Source organism: Pseudonaja textilis, chromosome 1, assembly GCF_049901715.1.
Source record: "Pseudonaja textilis isolate UNSWEBS1 chromosome 1, rPseTex1.2, whole genome shotgun sequence".
NCBI lineage: Eukaryota > Metazoa > Chordata > Lepidosauria > Squamata > Elapidae > Pseudonaja > Pseudonaja textilis.
In genome coordinates this window covers 296,868,554-296,888,265 of record NC_141990.1, presented here as the reverse complement: position 1 = coordinate 296,888,265, position 19,712 = coordinate 296,868,554, and the positions used below count along the sequence as shown (strand labels likewise).

General features: G+C 42.1%; 1 protein-coding gene and 1 long non-coding RNA gene across 3 annotated transcripts in view; one reads left to right on the top strand and one right to left on the bottom strand.

The window, feature by feature from the left end:
* The window catches only part of CCDC85C (coiled-coil domain containing 85C), a 167,663-nt gene that overhangs the window by 107,956 nt on the left and 39,995 nt on the right, over positions 1 to 19,712 (top strand). For both annotated transcript variants that reach the window (XM_026716994.2, XM_026716995.2), the window contains exon 3: positions 3,789 to 3,865. In XM_026716994.2, coding sequence (XP_026572779.1) covers positions 3,789 to 3,865 — 77 coding nt within the window. The remainder of the gene's footprint in view (positions 1 to 3,788; positions 3,866 to 19,712) is intronic.
* Positions 263 to 12,045, bottom strand: LOC148128264 (uncharacterized). Its single transcript, XR_015741152.1, has 3 exons — positions 12,019 to 12,045; positions 1,078 to 1,170; positions 263 to 388 (listed from the first exon to the last, which is right to left on the bottom strand). It is a non-coding gene; the product is annotated as an uncharacterized LOC148128264 (long non-coding RNA).

Here is a 19,712-nt window from a genome sequence, read left to right as displayed (position 1 = left end):
TCTGATTGACAACTCAGCGTCTTAGCCACTGCGCTACCGCGTCCCTCTCTTCTCCAATACCAAAGTTCAAAAATATCAATAGTTTCTGTTCTGCTGCTTTCCAACGTTCATTTCCATACAATGCTACAGGGGATACCATTGCCTGAATGATTTTGATCTTTGTAAGCTGAATAAATGAGAGCCAGTTTGGTGTACTAGTTAAGGCACCAGGCTAGAAACTGGGAGACTCTGCATTCTAGTCTTGCCTTAGGCACGAAGCCAACTGGGTGACTTTGGACCACCTCATTTTCTCTCAACCCTAGGAAGAAGGCAGTGCAGACCACTTCTGAAATCTTGCCAAGAAAACTGCAGGGACTTCTCCAGGCAGTTGCTAGGAGTCAATATTGACCTGAAGAAGCAAACAACAACAACAGCAACAACAACCCTGTACAAATAAACGTAAAAACATGTAATTAATGAGATCAAAGAAATGTGAAAGGAAACCAGGTTTGAACTTATCACCAAAAATTTTCTGCCAGAAATAAAACTCTTTCAGAATTTATAATGATTTTTCAATTTGGCTTCCAAAAAATGATTGCTCTGTGGCAAGACACAGGAGTAAATTGTGGTATACACTGTTCTTTCTACATATTTCCCCCTTATTTCTACTATGTATTTCTTTTCATTAGTATTGATATTGTATTTGTTTCCTCCAAGCTTGTAAATAAACTCACAAAAGCTATTAGACTGCAAACTATTTAGTGGCCTCCTGGGGGCTTGAAAAAGGATGGAGTGTTCCATGCTCTGCATTTCTGTGAAATGTGTTGCTTTCTAAGCTGAGTTAGGGACAAGTATTCCATTTCTCCTCTGACAGCCAGCTTGATTTCCTGGGTGCCATTTCATATATATGTACCTCTATTGTTCTTGTAAACTCTGTGGTTACCAACCTACTACTTGAATATAAACTCTTTATGGAGACAATGTTCTTGGCTTGTTTTCAGTCCAGTCCAGTTACATGTGAATTGAGTCATACCCCCAGCTTCACTTAAGAAGACAAGACCAGGAAATCAACTCTACAGGAAGCTTAAAACCACCTACCTTCATCTTATACTCCAGTAAATTAATCAGATGTCTGCCGAGCTGCTTCCAAATGTTATCTCATTGTTCTGGACTTGTTTCAGTCTCTTTTGCCTATGGGAAAAAATGAATGGGATAGATTAATGCAAACTGTACCCTTTTAGACCTTTACATTATAATAATTCAGAGTAAATTCACAATAATAAGCCACAATTAGTTTTTTTTATCATAGCCTCATAATTATCATTCCAAATGCTTCTTTGTGTTACAATTAATGCTTATCATAATTTGCATCAGTGGAGCCCTTGATGCTCTCTGAGTTTGGTTGTTTGCTTGCAGACATTTAATTACCTGACTAGGTAATACCATCAATGCTGGATGCCAAGTGTGCAAATTTTGATAATGTGACTGTGGGAGTGCTGCAATGCAGCTTTGAGAACCATTCATAACCAACCATTTTTTCATTGCTTTTGTAATTTTGAACAGTCACTGAATGAATGGCCATTAGGTGAGGACTGCTTATGTGCTGGATCTAGAACTAACTTGGCTTAATTGTTTGAAATCTGTAACCTGAGTTGGCAGTGTTATGTGAACGAAGCCAATTATGGTTTACTTATGAAATAGTGATGAAATTAACTATGGCTCTGTCCAGTGTGTGAATGAGGACACTGTGATTGTAGACATCAAGGGTTTTTTTTTATTGTAGAATTCCCTCCCTCCCTCCCTCCCTCCCACCCATTTTATCCATTCACCATTTGTAGCAGATGAACAATGCTGACAAGATGTTGGAGATTAATCTTGAAGAGAAGCAGATAAAGGGCACCAGGTTACTTTTTTTTCCCCAGGCAATTTGCATTGGCAGTAGCATAATTCATTCAGTTTTCCTTTCCTGCCATAGTATACTGATACAACATGCCTAAGTGAAATTGAATGTCACAACGAATGTTTTGTATGGGAGGGAATGCAAAGATCTAAATAGTTCTTTCATTTAAATGAAAATTAAGGTCTCAAGGCAGCGGTTTGATTGAGTGTAACTTGTAGTTTCCATTATTGGAGCTGCTAAGCTGTTCTTTGCTTAATTGGCAGCTATAAATATTTTGGTACATCAATAAATGCGGATGGAAAATGTTCTTGTAGTTATCAGTAAGCAATGATTTTAGTATTTAAAAAAATAGGAAATGTTCTGTTTTCTTAAAAGCGTGTGTATAATTTTTAAAAAATATGATTTGGGGTATATATTTTTCATGGTGAATATGGCTATTCTTTTTTAAATTTATAGATAGCTGGTTAAAATATCTGATAAAATAGATATTTACTGAGCATAGCAAAAGTCATTCAGAATAAATACAGAACTGAATAAAACCAATATTGTTATTGCTAAAAGCAATCTTTCAAATAATGCAAAATTTGATGCACAAAACAAAAGAGGTTCTAAAATGGCTTCATAACTAGGAAGACTATAACAAGAACTGTACTTTACTAGAATGCAACCAATGATAATAATATCAATTAGAATTCAGAATAATATGACAATTATCTAGATTTCTGCTCTAAAGACTGATACTGAAGGAATTTTATCTTCAAATTAAGATTGAAATCGACAGAATATGCAAGCAAAGTAAGCTGCTTGTAGTTGGAGGCTGGAATTCTGAAGTTGGAAATATTAAGGGGGAAAGGATAATTATACTGTCTAGGAAACTGAAATGAAGCAGGAAACTGCCTTATCAATTTCAGCCAATCCAATGATTTCTAGATTAAGCTAATTAAGCTAAAGTGGAAGAAAAAAAACATGATATGCTTTTAAGCATATACCTACCATTTTCAAGGAGAACATCAGGAATCACTTTGCGGTCCTCTACCTTATTGTTTGGGAACCAAAAAATGTGGAATGAATCAAATAAATTGGATGGGTTTAAAAGAACTCAAGAAAAAGGAAGAAATAGAAAAAACCAAATTGGGTGTCAGAACAAACAATAAAACTTTCCAAGAAAAACAAAAAATAAGTCAATGTTTAATTCCCTCCCCTCTGCCACAAATCACTGAAATAAATTTAATATAAGAATTAAAATTATCAGAAAGAGGCAAAAAACAATAATACAATAAATGTAACAACATTGAACATAGAAACAGAAAAGAAAAACAAGCAGTCTTCCAAAAGATCTCTGAACCCAGAAGGAGGTTCCAACTACAAACTGATATGCTAAAGGAAACCATTGAACCAGATAGTAATTGATTCAGAAAAGACCAAACAGAGTTGGAAGGAGTGTACTGAAATTCTTGTACAGTAGAGATGTCAACAAAGAGACATCTTAAAAGATATCCTCTATCTACAAGATTCTCTAGTATTAGAACAGGGGTGTCAAACTCAATTTCATTAAGGGGCACCTCAGGGTTGTGGTTGACCTTGGGAGGGGTGTCAGGTAGACATGCCCAACTGGGTGGATGTGGCCAACTCCCCAAACTGCTGGCATGTTTCCTCTTCACATTGGGTAGACCAGGCCAAAGCGATGCGGGCCAGCCCCTTACTTTTTCTACTCTTCTGTGGCAAATGCAGACTTCGGGTTATGGTAGGCTTTTTCACTTCCCTGTGTTTTTCTGTTCCTTTCTTTTTAGTTTTTTTTTTTTTTTCATGAGAAAATCTTAAGTCTAGCAGTGAAGCTATCTTGCCTGATTTTAAAGTATCATCTCTTCTGAAGATTAATCTCTACCCCCCCCCTCTTTCTTCTTTAAAGATTCATCTTCCAACTACATCAGACAACTTGAAACAAAAGTCAAACTGCTAGAGGATGATAACAAACTTCTTTCTCAGGTAGGTGGCTCTTCATGTTCCCCAATGCTAGTTGTTTAATAAATAACCATGTTTTTGTTCTTCGCAATGGATCAAGCTGACCCTGAGAATTAAGAACACTAGACTTCTACAGTAAAGGTGGGACTAAAACAAGACCAATTTTTTTCTATATTGTTAAGCATTTGGGCAGTATATTGTACACATTTAATAAATAAATAGTGACATATAAATAAACAAGAAAGGCAATTTGGAAGAACAAGAGAATATGCTTTCTACTTTGGTGGAAAAATGTGCGGAGCAAATTTCTAGGAGGTGGTATCTATTTCAAAATGTTCCTGTTAAATTTTGTTGAAAGTTTCCAAAGAAAAAAAGTTGCTTTCTGAGGTTTTTTTCCCCATCTAATTGTACATATCAAGATTGTGGAGAGTGTCGAATTTTGGAAGATTTGCAACCTCAGATTCTGAGATTGCAGACTTATCCATGCATATTTGTGATCAAAGGTGCTGTTTGCAGTGTTCCACATTCTAAGATAATTTGTTCTAAGAATTCTAAGAATATTTTCTAACATTGAAGCTTACATATTGCTTACTCTTGCTGATTTTTATATTATGTGGAATTTAATAACTTTATTTAAAGATAAATTGCTTTGCAGATGTTTAAAGGTTACGGAACATGCTGTTATAGATCTGGAAGGGGGCATTACTTTCCTTTCTAGCATAAGACCACTCCCAAAACTGGCCTAATTTTACTCCCAGGGTATCTTCATATAGCTACAGTATTAAAAGTTTAGTTCCTTTTGCATCTACCACTCTAAAAGTCTCTTCCTATTTAAATTTACCAGTTTCCTCATCCTCCCAAGTAATTTTTCCTTTCAGTTACTAAACTCATTCTCAGTAGCATTACAGAAAATTATGAAGCTTATGAAAATTACTGACTTTTTTTTAACCTAGATTGTTTGTGGCCCCAAAATTAATGATTCTGCCATATATTACACCATTGGAACATAACAGTCCTGTATCACCTACTCTAAATGGCAGGTTTTTGGATTAAAGGAAATGTTGTTTACTAAATATTCAACAGGATATAGTCAATAAGCAATAAGACATGAGCTTAAATTTGAAATCTTTCATATGGATGGATCTTTCCACTTACTGTAAATATCACTAGCTTTTTAGTAAGTAGAGAATTGACACTTAGAGATGAAGACTGAGTTCCCAAATCATGCTAAGCGATAATATTTATTGGTTTCAGTGTAATATGTTTTGCACATTCAGCTAATTATGGTTTATTAAATAAACTTTGTTCAGAAAAACCTTGATATAATGAAGTAATAAACCAGATATAAATATCTTAAGTTCTAATATAAAATTTAAGAGGAAGAACCTTTCGGTTTTAAATGAAGATCAGAATTCAAAAGTTATTGGAATTTACATGTTCTGTTTATTTGTTATGCATAATTTCTCAGAACCTAGATTCACATAACAGAGTAAGTCATAACATGGCTTGTTTAGGTTTGTCTTAGTGAATTGTTATAATCCAGTCCTTTTCCATTGAGCTGTCTCGAGCGTCCAGGTTGGGAGGAGCTCCAGTCTCGGCTCTTACAGGCTGAGCTTGAAATTGAGGAACGCCCCTCACCGTCACGTGGTCCTCGGGCGCTCCCCAGTTTTTTGCTCAGCCTCGTGGCAAACAGGCTGTTTTTCTCTTGCTCCGGTCGTTCAGCATTCTCTCCTCTCCAGATGGCAGACGACAATACCTCTCGTGGCACTTCTCTGAAGGCCAAGGCTAAATCCCACCACCTGCGCAAACAGGCACAGGAACCATCCAAAGCTTCCCAAAGGGATGCCCTCAGGCGACACAGGGCCCTCGAAAGGGAAATTGACAGACGCTCTCATGAGTCAAGCTCTGTGCCCCGGGACCCTTCCGCTCCATCAACCTCCACCCATCTTCCTCTCCCCTCCTCTCCTGCTTCTGCTTCTTCCCCACAGCCTGGACAGGCCCCTGAGGTCACCTTGCCCACCACTGCTGTAGAACTGCGCCCGGAGGAGTCTCACCCACCCCCCATGGCGGAAATACCCGAAAACCTAATGCAGGCTATGGAACTGGCCATCCGGCAAAGGGTAGCGCAACAGATGCAGCAGCTGGCCGGTCTGGCTCCTCGGCCTGCGGCCCCCGAGGCCCTAGGATCAGCGGCCTCGCTTGGTCAGGCAACTCCCCAAGGGGACTTAACCTTACCTTTGGAGATGGAGGGGATGGAGGCCCAAGAACCCGGGGACCCTTCCCTCTTTGGGGACGAGCAGGACCTTGACATGGGGTCTCTCATAGGCAGCGAACTCTTTTCGGGAACAGGCCCCCTAGAGGGGGACATGTCGGAGGACGAGGGCCTCTCTCCAGGCCAGCCCGCGTTTTTAGGGCTCTTTAAACCGCACCTATTTAGGTCCCTCCTGTTCAAAGCCAGGACTACCTCGGGCCTGAACCCCCTCCCCCACCAGCGGCGGCAGGGGTTCCTCCCAACTCTCTCTTCTCTCAGCCCGTGGTGGAAACTGAGGTGATCCCTGTCCCGCCCATATTCTCAGACATGGTCTCTAGGCAGCTGGCCTCCTCGGGGCCCCCTCCCCAACGCCCAGGACAAGCGGTTTTTTAACCTGGAACCGCAGTTCTCCACCCTGCTCGATCCCCTCCCCATGGACGAGCCCGTGGTAGGCCTGGCTTCCCGCTCTACTCCCAGCGACTCACTCGATGCTCTCCAGCCTGAGGACAAGCGAGCTGAACTGGCCCTGTGCGCGCTCACCTCTCTGACGCCTGGGCAGTCAGGGCCTCCACTGCCGCGTCTTTTTCACCAGGTCTTCCATCAAGTGGCTCCAGCAGCTCAAGCAGCATGTTCCCGCAGCCAATCTCAGGCGCACCAGGACATTGCCAAGATCCTGGCCGCGGCTGAGTTTGCGCAGACGCCACCTTCCAGGCGGCAAAGTTCTCCACCAGGGCCATTTCGTCCCAGGTTACCGCCCGCCGTCTACTTTGGCTCCGCCACTGGCAAGCGGACGTTAAAAACAAGACTAAGCTAGCATCAGCCCCCATCTCTGGGGGAAGTTATTTGGACCGGTTCTCGACCCATTCCTGGCCGAGACCCGGAACAAGCGCAAGTACCTCCCTTCCCTCTCTAGGAGGTCTGACTTCAGAGGTTCCTCTCCCTCTCCTCGCCAGGGTTCTTCCCATTCCTCCTCCTTTTCCAGATACTACCGATCCTCTCCCTACAGATCTCCCTACCGAGCGGAGCCGGATGGGTCCGGAGGTAACTCTTCCAGGAAGCCCTCCCGGGATCCGGGAGAGGTTCGCTCCGTTGTTCCCGATAATGCAGTCGTCCCCAGGCGCTTGCTTTAAAAAAAAAAAAAAGGAGAGAGGAAGGAGTGCGAGAAGGCCAATCTCTACTCCGACCTCTAACCCCTGCCTGCAACAGGCTCCTATCCCAGGAGCACTCTTGTCCCCCTCACCCTGCCCTGGGCGACTGGTCGGCAACACATCTACCCCCATCCAATGCTAGCTGGGGCCCCTCCTTGCGCTCCCGGTCCTCGCACAGATCTCTAGCCTTCACTACTACTTTTATCCCCAGACAAGGCAGCCCTCGGCCAGCTGGGCCCTTGAGTAAAGTCGTCCGCCTCGCCATTGGGCGGAACCGAACCTGGCTCCCCGGGGCAGGCCGCTGTTCGGGAACTCGCTACGTCCAGGCAATTGGTTTCCTGGGGCCTTCCTGATCCTAGCAGAGGGGCCCCTCCTCCCCTCCTCCTCTCTGTCCCAGAGTTCTCCCAGGGGAATTCCCAACACGGGTCGACCTTCCCAGTCTCTTGAATCACGGTTCCAGTGCACATCTGTTGGCCTCCTTGGCGGGACTGCCTTCTGGACAGCTCCACCTCCTCTTTAGGCCCCTTGTTGAGACATTCCAACCTCCAGGGGTTCCTCCTGTTGGGCATGCCTTCCAGCGGGTCTTCAGGGTCCCAGGAGAGATTCTATACCAGATGGGGCCCCACCCGCAGGACTAGCCAAGCTTTGGTATGTCCCAACCTGGACGCTCGAGACAGCTCAATGGAAAAGGGGCGTTGGTTCTTACCTGATACGCTTCTTTTCATGGAGCTGTCAAGAGCGTCCAGCCCCACCCGTAGGCCGTCTGGTGGGAAACCTGGCTGTTCGACCGAGCAATCTAATATATTTCTTTTTCCTGAGTGTGATGAGAACAGGACCTTCCTTCTCGTCTGCGCAAAAACCTGGGGAGCGCCCGAGGACCACGTGACGGTGAGGGGCGTTCCTCAATTTCAAGCTCAGCCTGTAAGAGCCGAGACTGGAGCTCCTCCCAACCTGGACGCTCTCGACAGCTCCATGAAAAGAAGCGTATCAGGTAAGAACCAACGCCCCCTCTCAGTTGAATGGAACTTATTGAGGTAAAGATAAACATAGTAGTATACATCTATATATTTGATTTTCGGTCTTCTTTTCATTCGGAATCCCAAGGCAGTGTACATACAGTATCCTCCTGCTTATATTCCACAATAACAGCCCTGTGAGATATGTTTGGCTGAAAGAGAATGATTGGTTCAAAGTGAGTTCCCATATTGAGGGTAGACTTGAACTTGAGTCTCTACTCCTAATCCAGCACCTTAAGCGCCAATCCAGGGAAGATACATATGTAAGAATTTCATAATTCCCATTGACATGCATATGATTTTTAAGGAGCAACATTACCTTTTAATGTTTTGTGCTGTACTACTTATGTTTTCAAACTGCCTTCTTTTTCCTTTTGAGCAAGGAAAGTGTTTAATAAATAGGTTTGTCTGGAACCATGGATTGGGTTGTTGTAACTGACTTTTGGTTCATTGTACTCTGGGCCTATATTTTCCTAATTTACATGAGTTACAAAAGGAAGAGTACAAGAAGGAACAATAAGTAATAGGTGAAAAGTACGTGGGCAACAAAAATGCCCAACCACATAGCAATATGTATTTTTGGTAGGTTAAGATTTTTGCTTAGCAGCTGGACCTCAGATTTAGCAAGAGTTTGAATGAAAAATTCTTTGATCTTGTAAGTTTCTTGAATTCCTCAGTACCTGCTCTATCTCTGACTGAGGAATTCTCTAGTGCTTAGACTGGAAGCTCTTTGGCCCTAGGTCCATTTAAACCTGCATTTTACAGGGCATTGTGAAAGAAAAGAATAGATAGCATTGTAAAAAGACAAGAAATGAGACCTGTATCAACCTATATCAAAATATTGTAGTACAAAATGTTCTATTGAAGATTGCAGTCTCTTTGCTCCCTTCTTGTTTCCTCCCTAGTTTTCTGATTCCTCTCCACAATTGTCAGTGAAAATTCTGTGGCCCTTAAGCTTGCTCAGCTGTCTCTAATCTATTTCTGAACACTCTCCCTTTTAGTTTGTTGTAGTTTACTCTTGTACTTCTGAAAAGCTTGAGGTTTCCTCTGAACCTAAAGCAACTAATATTTCTCTTTTGTGCATAGTGATGCCATTTTAACTGATTCTGAGCATCAGATGCAGAAGAATAACCTGGGGCCCTGAATGTGGGATAAAGCCCATTTCTTGACTGTGTGGATGATGAGTTGAATAATGTCTGGCAACCACATGTTTTATCTTCATTTTTGCACTATATTGTGTATTTTACGGATTTTATTTTAAGCCACCTAGAATCACATAAAAGTGAGATGGGTGACTGTATAAATTGAATGAATATAAATTGAAATAAATAGCTATAACAATGATAAATAATTTGCTTCAGATTGTATATAGTGCTTTAATACTGGGATTTTGGCACCCCTTTGAAAAATTAGCAGGAAATTTTGGGAGAAGAAATGAAAAAAAAAATTCTTAAAACAAATTTATGGAATTCATGGATATTGTGCCTTTTATTGTTAGAATCATGTTAGTTACTAAGGTAAATCAGGGCTTTTGTGCTATAGTTGCTTAATGAGAACTTTAGGCAATCCTATGATTAGGGGATAAAGCAAGAATTGGTGTTGGCCAATTTTGTGTGTGTGTGTGGGTGCCTCCACAGGACAGGAGCTACCAGCTTAGAGTTACAGTAGTAGGGATGGCAGCAAGTCAACAGCTGCAAATTAGAACTTTCTGAAGCTCATTGTTTCTCTTTAATGGTTATCTGGATTTTTGCTGCTCAGTTATGGTCATCTAAGTCTTGGTTGTGCTCCAGAAACCTGAAGAATAGGTGATCTGGTATATTCTGCCCTGATCAGTTCTCAGTGTGGTAAGATAAACAGTACAAGAGTGCCTGAAAGGAAGAGGGGCTGGGAACCCTGGTGCAGGCCATTCATGTATGTCTCTCTGTTCAGGGCTGAATATCCTGCTTAGATTTTGACAGTTAGGATTTTCAGCTCCTGAGCAGAGATAATGATGTGTGGTTTCTATGGACCACCCAGGGTCTTTCCCATCCCCTGGAGAGACTCCATGCTCCTTACTTGGGACTCTGTCCACTTAATGGTCCATAAGACCACTTAATTCAACCCACCTGATAAGTTTGTTGTTGTGGGGGGAAACATAGGAGGAGGAAAAATAATAAAGGCGGGATACAAATTAATTCAGCCTCTCACATGTCCATTAATTAAAATCCGTTAGTAAACTATGGGAATTTCCTCTACAAGAGACTCTGGGAAACGCACCGGTCACAGATCTGTGATCAAAGGTCAATTGACCTGACTTGCTCTGAGGCAGCTTTCTGTATTAACCACAGAGACCCTGATTATTTCTTGCATAGAGTTCTATTGCTGGATATCTAAACAGTATTATAATACCACTGTTGGTGCTATACCTGCATAGGTTTTCTGCTTGTAGCATTACAATGTCATGTAATTATTGATATTTTTTTGAACCAATAAAAGAAATAATGGAATAATGAAAAAAAATGAATAAGTCAAATCTAAAAATGAAAAGAATTTGCTTGTTAGTCAAGGATATCTCTGCCTGTGCAGGGGCAAGATCTTAAAAAAACAAATTAACTGATATATATCAAGAGTATCTGTAACAACACAAAAGGAAATCAGAGGAGGTTCTGGCAAATGTCTTTTTATTCACATGACCAACATTCTGTCTCTATATGTTGAAAGATTACAGAGACATCTGAAAGCATGGAAGCTCATTTAGAAATATTACGCTTTTTCAGGTGGGGATGGTGAGTGGAAGGAGATACAAAGGAGGGTTTGATACCTTATGGAGCAGTCTATGAGCAGGTCAAATAATGTTTCCTGTGAGAGACATCTATTAGTAGAGAATCCCTGTGTCCTGAGGATTCTGTACAACAGAGATCTTTAAAACAAAGAGCCAGGAGATCAAATTACTTGGAATTACTTGTCTAGTAGAGAGTATTCAGTTTGCTTCTACAGCCCTTGGAAAGATGCCAGGTAGACTTCCATAATCACTAGCTATTTGCTAATCTCTTAATGCAAGGCATTGTTGGATGCTTAGTACCTCTGATTTCAACACTTTCAGGGTCTTGTCAACACAGTTCTCCACCAGGAAGCAATCAACTTTCCAAATACACATAAAATGTCATCACGGAAGGATAAAAGATACAGGGATCAGACTTCTTTTCAACTCTTGGCTCTATTAGAATTCCAAGCTTTGAAGGAGAGTTTACAATTCATATTTGTATCAACTTGTTTCCTTGAACCAAACAAAACCAAATGAAAACCTGCAAAGGTGGCTTTAAAAGGCAATGCTCAGAAGGGTGGAAAGCAACTTGACTCATCTTCATATAGTTAACTTTTAGGATAGGGCTTCTGATGAGCAGGATTGTCTGTTGTTTATATGCACGTCGTAGGAGGAGAAATGTCAAATTATTTAATCACATAAGACTAAAAATTCTGGCACTGAAATAATTTACGGAAATCAAAGCAAAAGGTAGAGCTTTTGCACGATAATGCTTCACTGCAACAAATATTTCACATGTTCCCATGAAAACTGGCTGTACGCTCATTACCAAAAGCAACTGCTTGCGTAGTTTGATCTGTGCCATTCAATTCTGAACAGGAGAACTTCTAAAAATAGCCTTGTGCTAATCATTTGCCTCAGTGGTTTGTCATGTTCAGTTCTGAAAAGAAATGAGTCATAGCAAACTCTGTAGAATTTTAAACTGTATGTCATTCTGTGTAACTTTTTCCTCTTATTACCTTTAGTTCCCACCTTGCAAAAGCTGTTACTTAGGCCCAGCCTCTTCATCACCCTGGAAGTCTTAACAGGGAAAGGGACAGAGCTGAATGAAAAAGCAAGCACACAACTTGCACGCAGAAAGTCCCAGGTTCAACCTTCCGGCAGATTGGGTATAAATTATGCAGGTTAAATTAAAGCAGTTAGTGCCCCTCCCCCTTTCCCCTCCCCCACTGAAAACCTAGCATTTTGAATAGCCATCTGTTTTTCTAGCACTCTTAAAAAAAGATTTCTCCATATCCATTTTGTTTTAATTGTGAAATAGAAATGTCTGTCCTACGCAGTCTCTAGGTTACCACTGGAATAAACGTTAAGACCTTAAATGAGCTTCAGCTTCAGGGGGGCTGACTTTGTTCTTATTTTTTGCATGGAATCCGCTATATGATACCAGAACAAAACTGGCACACTGGACCCAGGCTATTCATTGGTTGCTTCAGACCCAGAAAAAAAGCGCTTTGATTTCAGTTGGGCATGCATTTCAGGAGCAAGTCAGCAAGACTGAAAACTGAAGGGATGTTTTTCACTGAATTCATGGCGTGATTTCAATAAAAGCTTCACATTACTTCTCATGCCGTGTCCTGAGGTGCTTCCAACAGATCTGTGTGCTGGTACTAGGATTTAGATTTACATCTGCTATCCATCACATGTTGTTAACTCTCCTATGATGGTACTCTTGTGAGCAAGGATATGTTTTCAGAATGAGCACTGCAGTCATTCATGCAGCTGAGTTTTATACAGCCAAAAATCTTATAAGACTTTAAAGGCTAGCTAGCCTTTTAAGGGCTCAGTTTGTTTCACCAGATGCATGAAGAAGGATTATCTTCATTAAATGGCAAGCTGAAGATAAATCTTACATTAAGATGAGAAGCAGGGATAGTTTCCTTTTATACTTTAATATGTGATTTTAAATATTTAGTCACTGTCTGAATTTGTAAGAAAAAATTTTGAGGCCTTTGTAACTTTGTTAATATTTATATTTGCCAGTTTTAAAAAGGAGGAAAGTATTTCCTTCTGTCTTTGCAATGACATCTTTTTTTGTCCTGTTATATTAGCAGCCATTTGTGGTTCCCACTTCTATGTTCCTTAACACAGACTTCTCATTAGCAATAAATATTAATCCCCTCCCTTCCTCCCCTATGTACCCTTTTCTAGTTGGTGCTTATTAGCTTTGCAAATGTGCCAATTATTTCCTTAAGGGACTTTGCGTGCATCTCCCACAAGTAACATAACAGTGCAAACCTCTCTTTATTTCTCCAAGTCTCCTCCTGTTTGTGGGGGTGGCAATTGCTATTATTTCAATGTACAACATCACAAGTCTGTTTCTGAACTTGAGAGTGAATGACTCATTGCATTAAGAGTGCCGTTCTCTACATTCAACTTCTTCGACTCAAAAAATAATGAATAACTTATAATTTGAGTTATTTTGTTATAAAATGTTGAAGTGTTTTGCATGTTTGTATCTCACACATAAATACAGGCACAAAAATAGACATGCAAAAGCATACACGCATTCAGTATTCAAATTTACATGAACCGTACAAGCTATGCTTGATACGCCGCTTGCTTGCTTGTTTAGAGTTCTTAGCCCCAGTCTTCAGCCCCAATGGCTTTCAGATGACTTCAAAAGACTGGGAAATAAGCCTTCTTTAAATTCCTTTGTTTTGACATACTGTAATTACATTTTTAAAAGGCCTTAGGCTTCAATTATATCTTTTCTGGGCAAAGAAATATTTAGTGGTTATCAACCCAGTGATAGATATCCAATGATTAAAAGCAACCCAGGAATTAGGAAAAAAAAAAATGCTGGTTTCCAGACAAAATCTAGAAATTTTGAATCTAGCCTGGAAGTATTTATATGGGTGGTAGGCATTTTGTTGTGGCAGAGCTACACTGGGAATTGGAATTTCTTTATCCTCCATAGTAGTGATGATGTTACCTAAGTTGGTAATGAAATATCTACAAAAAAACCACCAGGTTCAGAGAGCACTAAGGACCCCGGAGTTCAACCCAGAACTACAAATGTTATCTACTATTGGTTCTTATTTGTACTATCCACAATTAGATTCACCCAGATTCAATAGGCACAAAGCATTAGAGATTTGGACATTTAATTTTTGTATCTCCCTTCAGTGGCTAGGCAGGATTATGGTAGAAAAGGAAAACTTACCAAAAAAGGAAGTTTTAAATTATAAATGCCTTCAAGTAGTTCAGAAATTAATCTTAATCATATAACTATATTGTTTTTAGCTATCTATATTCTATAAGCTCTTTATATTATATTCTTCCTAGTCCAATTTTACTGTATTTTCATATCTTTCTATTCTATCCCTCTGTATTTGTTTACTGGTACTGATGTGACTCAGTTGTCATTCAGTATAGAGAATACACTCCTTTTTTCTAAACATTTTATCTGTCTTTTAAGTTTGTTTCAAAAAAAATTATGTTCTGTCAAAGTCTTTCCTTTAGGGTCACAGTCTCCATGGCAGCCATTTTGAGAGAATACAAGTTCTCAGAACTGAAAGATAGAAATATATATAAAAAGCTGAAAATCCCAATCCTATTTACTTATGTGAAATGCAAATGGCCATACAGGTGAAACTCAAAAAATTAGAATATCGTGCAAAAGTTCATTTATTTCAGTAATGCAGCTTAAAAGGTAAACCTAATATATGAGATAGACTCAATACATGCAAAGCAAGATAGTTCAAGCCGTGATGTGTCATAATTGAGATGATTATGGCTTACAGCTCATGAAAACCTGAAATCCACAATCTCAGAAAATTAGAATATTGTGAAAAGGTCCAATATTCTAGGCTCAAAGTGTCCCACTCTAATCAGCTAATTAAGCCATAATACCTGCAAAGGGTTCCTGAGCCTTTAAATGGTCTCTCAGTCTGGTTCAGTAGGAATCACAATCATGGGAAAGACTGCTGACCTGACAGTTGTGCAGAAAACCATGATTGACACCCTCCATAAGGAGGGAAAGCCTCAAAAGGTAATTGCAAAAGAAGTTGGATGTGCCCAAAGTGCTGTATCAAAGCACATTAATAGAAAGTGATCTGGAAGGGAAAAGTGTGGAAGAAAAAGATTGTTAGGAATATGAGTCACCTAAAAGCTGTTTGGGTTAGAAATATATAAACCAGGATAAACATTTTAAAACTGTATCTTTAACAGATTGCAAAAACTGCAATTGGGTGTGGTTTTTCAAACGGCCATAAGATGGAGCCAGAAACCTGGGTTGTTTTAGTCTTAGTCTCAGAAGAGAGTGTGAGTCAGTCTCTGTTCCCTTCTGTTGGAAAGTATTGCCATTCCTCCATTTTTCCTAATTGACTGATATTCCTGGATTTAATGTAAGTCTGTTACTGAACTGTTTTTTGACACTGGACTTTGTTATTGAATTATCCCTGGATTGAAAACTGACTGATTTAACCTGTGAATGACTTTGGACTGCCTATTTTGAACTTTGCTTAAACCTTTATTGAAAGTAAAACCCTACATTTACTGTACAGTGTATCTGTATGCTGTATGTGTATTATTCAAACACTACTCTCAAAATACGTCTCCCTGTATGCGCTCATTCTCCTAACGGGGAATTACCTCAACAAAGGTGCACAAGCATCAGAGATGACCGCAGCCTGGAGAGGATTGTCAGGAAAAGGCCATTCAAAAGTGATGAGGACTTTCATAAGGAGTGGACTGAGGCTGGAGTCAATGCATCAGGAGCCACCACACACAGACGGATCCTGGACACGGGCTTCAAATGTCGTATTCCTCTTGTCAAGCCGCTCCTGAATAACAAACAACGTCAGAAGCGTCTTACCTGGGCTAAAGAAAAACAGAACTGGTCTGTTGCTCAGTGGTCCAAAGTCCTCTGTTCTGATGAGAGCAACTTTTGCATCTCATTTGGAAACCAAGGACCCAGAGTCTGGAGGAAGAATGGAGAGGTACACACTGCAAGATGTTTGAAGTCCAGTGTGAAGTTTCCACAGTCTGTGTTGATTTGGGGAGCCATGTCATCTGCTGGTGTTAGTCCACTATGCTTCATTAAGTCCAGGGTCAACACAGCCATCTACCAGGAGATTTTGGAGCACTTCATGCTTCCTTCTACAGACGAGCTTTATGGGGATGCTGACTTCATTTTCCAGCAGGACTTGGCACCTGCCCACACTGCTAAAAGCACCAAAACCTGGTTCAATGACCGCGGGATTACTGTGCTTGATTGGCCAGCAAACTCGCCTGACCTGAACCCTATAGAGAATCTATGGGGCATTGACAAGAGAAAGATGAGAGACATGAGACGGAACAATGCAGAAGAGCTGAAGGCCACTATTGAAGCATCCTAGTCTTCCAAAACACCTTAGCAGTGCCACAGGCTGATAGCTTCCATGCCATGCCACATTTAGGCAGTAATTGCTGCAAAAGGGGCCGAAACCAAGTACTGAGTACATATGCATGCTTATACTTTTCAGAGGTCTGATATTGTTCTATGTACAATCCTTGTTTTATTGATTGCATTTAATATTCTAATTTTCTGAGATTGTGGATTTGGAGTTTTCATGAGCTGTAAGCCATAATCATCACAATTATGACAAATCATAGCTTTAACTATCTTGCTTTGCATGTAATGAGTCTATCTCATATATTAATTTCACCTTTTAAGTTGCATTACTGAAATAAATGAACTTTTGCATGATATTCTAATTTTTCAAGTTTCACCTGTAAATGAAAACTAGTTGCTAGGTGCCCCAAATGGCATAATGTGAATGCAAGGTGGGAGGATGGTCATCGAAACTTTGAATCAAGATTGTAAGTACCGTGTTTCTCCAACAATACGGCCTCCACCAATAGGAAGGCCCAGCATTATTTCTAGGCACGAGGTGAAATTAAACCCCACCCCCAAAATTTAGGCCTATTTAAACCATGCGTTTCCCCGCCATTTCTCACATTGTTTGTTAGAACTACACGAGGTGAAGAGAAATGGGGGGGAAGGGTGGGGGGGGGGAGAAAACTTGCCTTTAGGAGTGGCCTGCAGGTAGCCTAGGCTAGAATACCCCAATCTACCGATAGAACATCAGCTGATAGAAGCTCCCTGAAGGCAGAGTCCCCAGCCGCTTCAGGGCGAGATGTGGCTGCCCTTGTCCCCTCACCATTAGGCAGTGTCTTTTGGGCGATGGAAGCTCCCCAAGGGCAGTCACCAGCCACTTTGATCGGCCGGCAGAAGTGGCCTCGAGGCAAGCGCACATATACACTCCCCTCACCGCGAGACCCCTTCTATTGGCCTATGAAGGCTCCCTAAAGGCAGAGTCCCCAGCCGCTTCAGGGCATGGCATGGCTGCCCGTGTGCCTCAGCATTAGGCAGTGTCTTTCTGGCAAAGGAAGCTTCCCAAGTGCAGTCACCAGCCACTTCGATCAGACGGTAGAAGCGGCCTCGGGATGAGCGCACACGCAAACTCCCCTCGCCATGAGGCCACTTCTATCGGCCGACGAAAGCTCCCTGAAGGCAGAGTCCCTATGCATCAGGTTTCCAACTGCAAACTCAATGCAACTGCAAACTCAATGCAATGTACATATGCTGTTGTCAGAATAAATATCAGATGACTCCAAGATTCCTGCTGCATTTCTGCTTCCTGAGCCAGCCACTCTTCTTCGTCCCCTCAGATAGCCCTATTCCCCCCCGCCTCGATTTCCCACTGCAAGTTACAAAAGGGTTGTTTATCATTAAGATCTGCTTTGTGATCAAAGGCAACGTGAAATGAGGGCAGGGAGGGAAGAAGTAGTAGCTTGTGCTTAACCGAGTTTCTGAACCTGAAGGTCCCTGCTCTTCCACCACCTCTCTTTTGTTGGTGCAATTTACCTGGGAGGGAGGGGTTGTCCCAAGACCCTTTGAGTTTATTCATTCATTTATGTTTCCCCAAGGGGCTTTTGGGGGGGGGTTATTCCCTGCAATGCAGCCATCATCTCTCCCGGTCCCAGCAAGACAGCGTCCTCCCCACTGGAGGGAGTTGGGGGTTCAGGGAAGTGTCCTGTAAATCATTAAAGCAATCTGAAAGACTACCCTTTGGGCCCACCAGGATGATCTTCACCCAGCTCAGGCAAAAATCCCAGGAGCCCCTCCACTCTGCCCACTCCCTGCCTCCCCAGTGCCTGCTCTGCTCAAGTCAGAGATGGGGGGGAGGAAACAAGCCTTGGATTCCCAGAGCGCACCTGGGAGGGGGCTTGTCTAGGATGGAAACTAAGCAGGGTTGGAGCTGGGATGGAGTCCCCAGGAGAGTATTTCCAAGGCTGCAGAAAGAAGTTTAAAAGAGTGGGACAGGAGAAGACAAAAGCTTCTTTAGTGACCCTCCGGTGATCCAAATGGTTGCAGTGGGAAATTGAGGCGCGGGGGAATAGGGCTATCTGAGGGGACAAAGAAGAGCAGCTAGCTCAGGAAGCAGAAGTACAGCGGGAATCTTGGGGTCGTCTGATATGTATTCTGACAACAGCATATGTACATTGCATTGAGTTTGCAGTTGCATTGAGTTTGCAGTTGGGAACCTGATGCATAGGCACACCTCGCCCTGAAGCGGCTGGGGACTCTGCCTTCAAGGGAGCTTTCGTCAGCCGATAGAAGTGGTCTCGCAGCGAGGGGAGTGTGTGTGTTTGCACTCGCCCCGAGGCTGCTTCTACCGGCCGATCAAAGTGGCTGGTGACTGCTCTTGGGGAGCTTCCATCGCCCGAAAGACACTACCTAATGGCGAGGGGACACGGGCAGCCATGCCTCGCCCTGAAGCGGCTGGGGACTCTGCCTTCAAGGGAGCTTTCTTCGGCCGATAGAAGCAGCCTTGCGGCGAGGGGAGTGTGTGTGTGCGCTCACCCTGAGGCCACTTCTACCAGCCTATTGAAGTGGCTGGTGAATGCCCTTGGGAAGCTTCCATAGCCCAAAAGACACTGCCTAATGGCGAGGGGACATGGGCAGCCACGCCATGCCCTGAAGCGGCTGGGGACTCTGCCTTAAGGGAGCTTTCATTGGCTGATAGAAGTGGCCTCGTGGAGAGGTACGTGCGTATGCGCCGCTCTAGGTCAGGGAGAAAATTAAGTCACCCCCGAAAAGACGGCCTAGCTGTTTTTTCGGAGATCAAAAAAAAATAAGGCCGAGCCTTATTTTGTGAGAAACACAGTAGCCATGAGTGTTCCTTCACAACTTCAATTGCTCAGTAAACATCCAGTTATAAGTCAAGGATTACTTGTATACAATTGCCAGTTCCATGTGTGAGAAGGCCTATGAATGCCATTATTCATTTCAGCTTGCCTCTGTAGAACGCACAGCACGTGATGCCACATGTAGCTTTGATGTTTATATCCCGTAGAGATGCTGACATTAAATATTTTTAGAGTTAATTTTACATTCTGATGTATCGCACAACAAAACCCTTTATTAACAGTCTCTTGCTTTTTAACATCTTCCTTCATAGAATTATCTCCTGGCTGTCAGTTATGAATTCTACTTTGCACCACTTCATTGAAATGCCTGTTACAGCACCTTTTCCATTGTAACTCATAATAATTTCTTGTTGCATATTTAAAAGCTGGGCTTCTGAACATTGAAATTTGGAGCACTTGATATTTTTATCTTAATTTCATGAGTTCTGTACTAACTGATCGCTTTTTTAACTGTGGT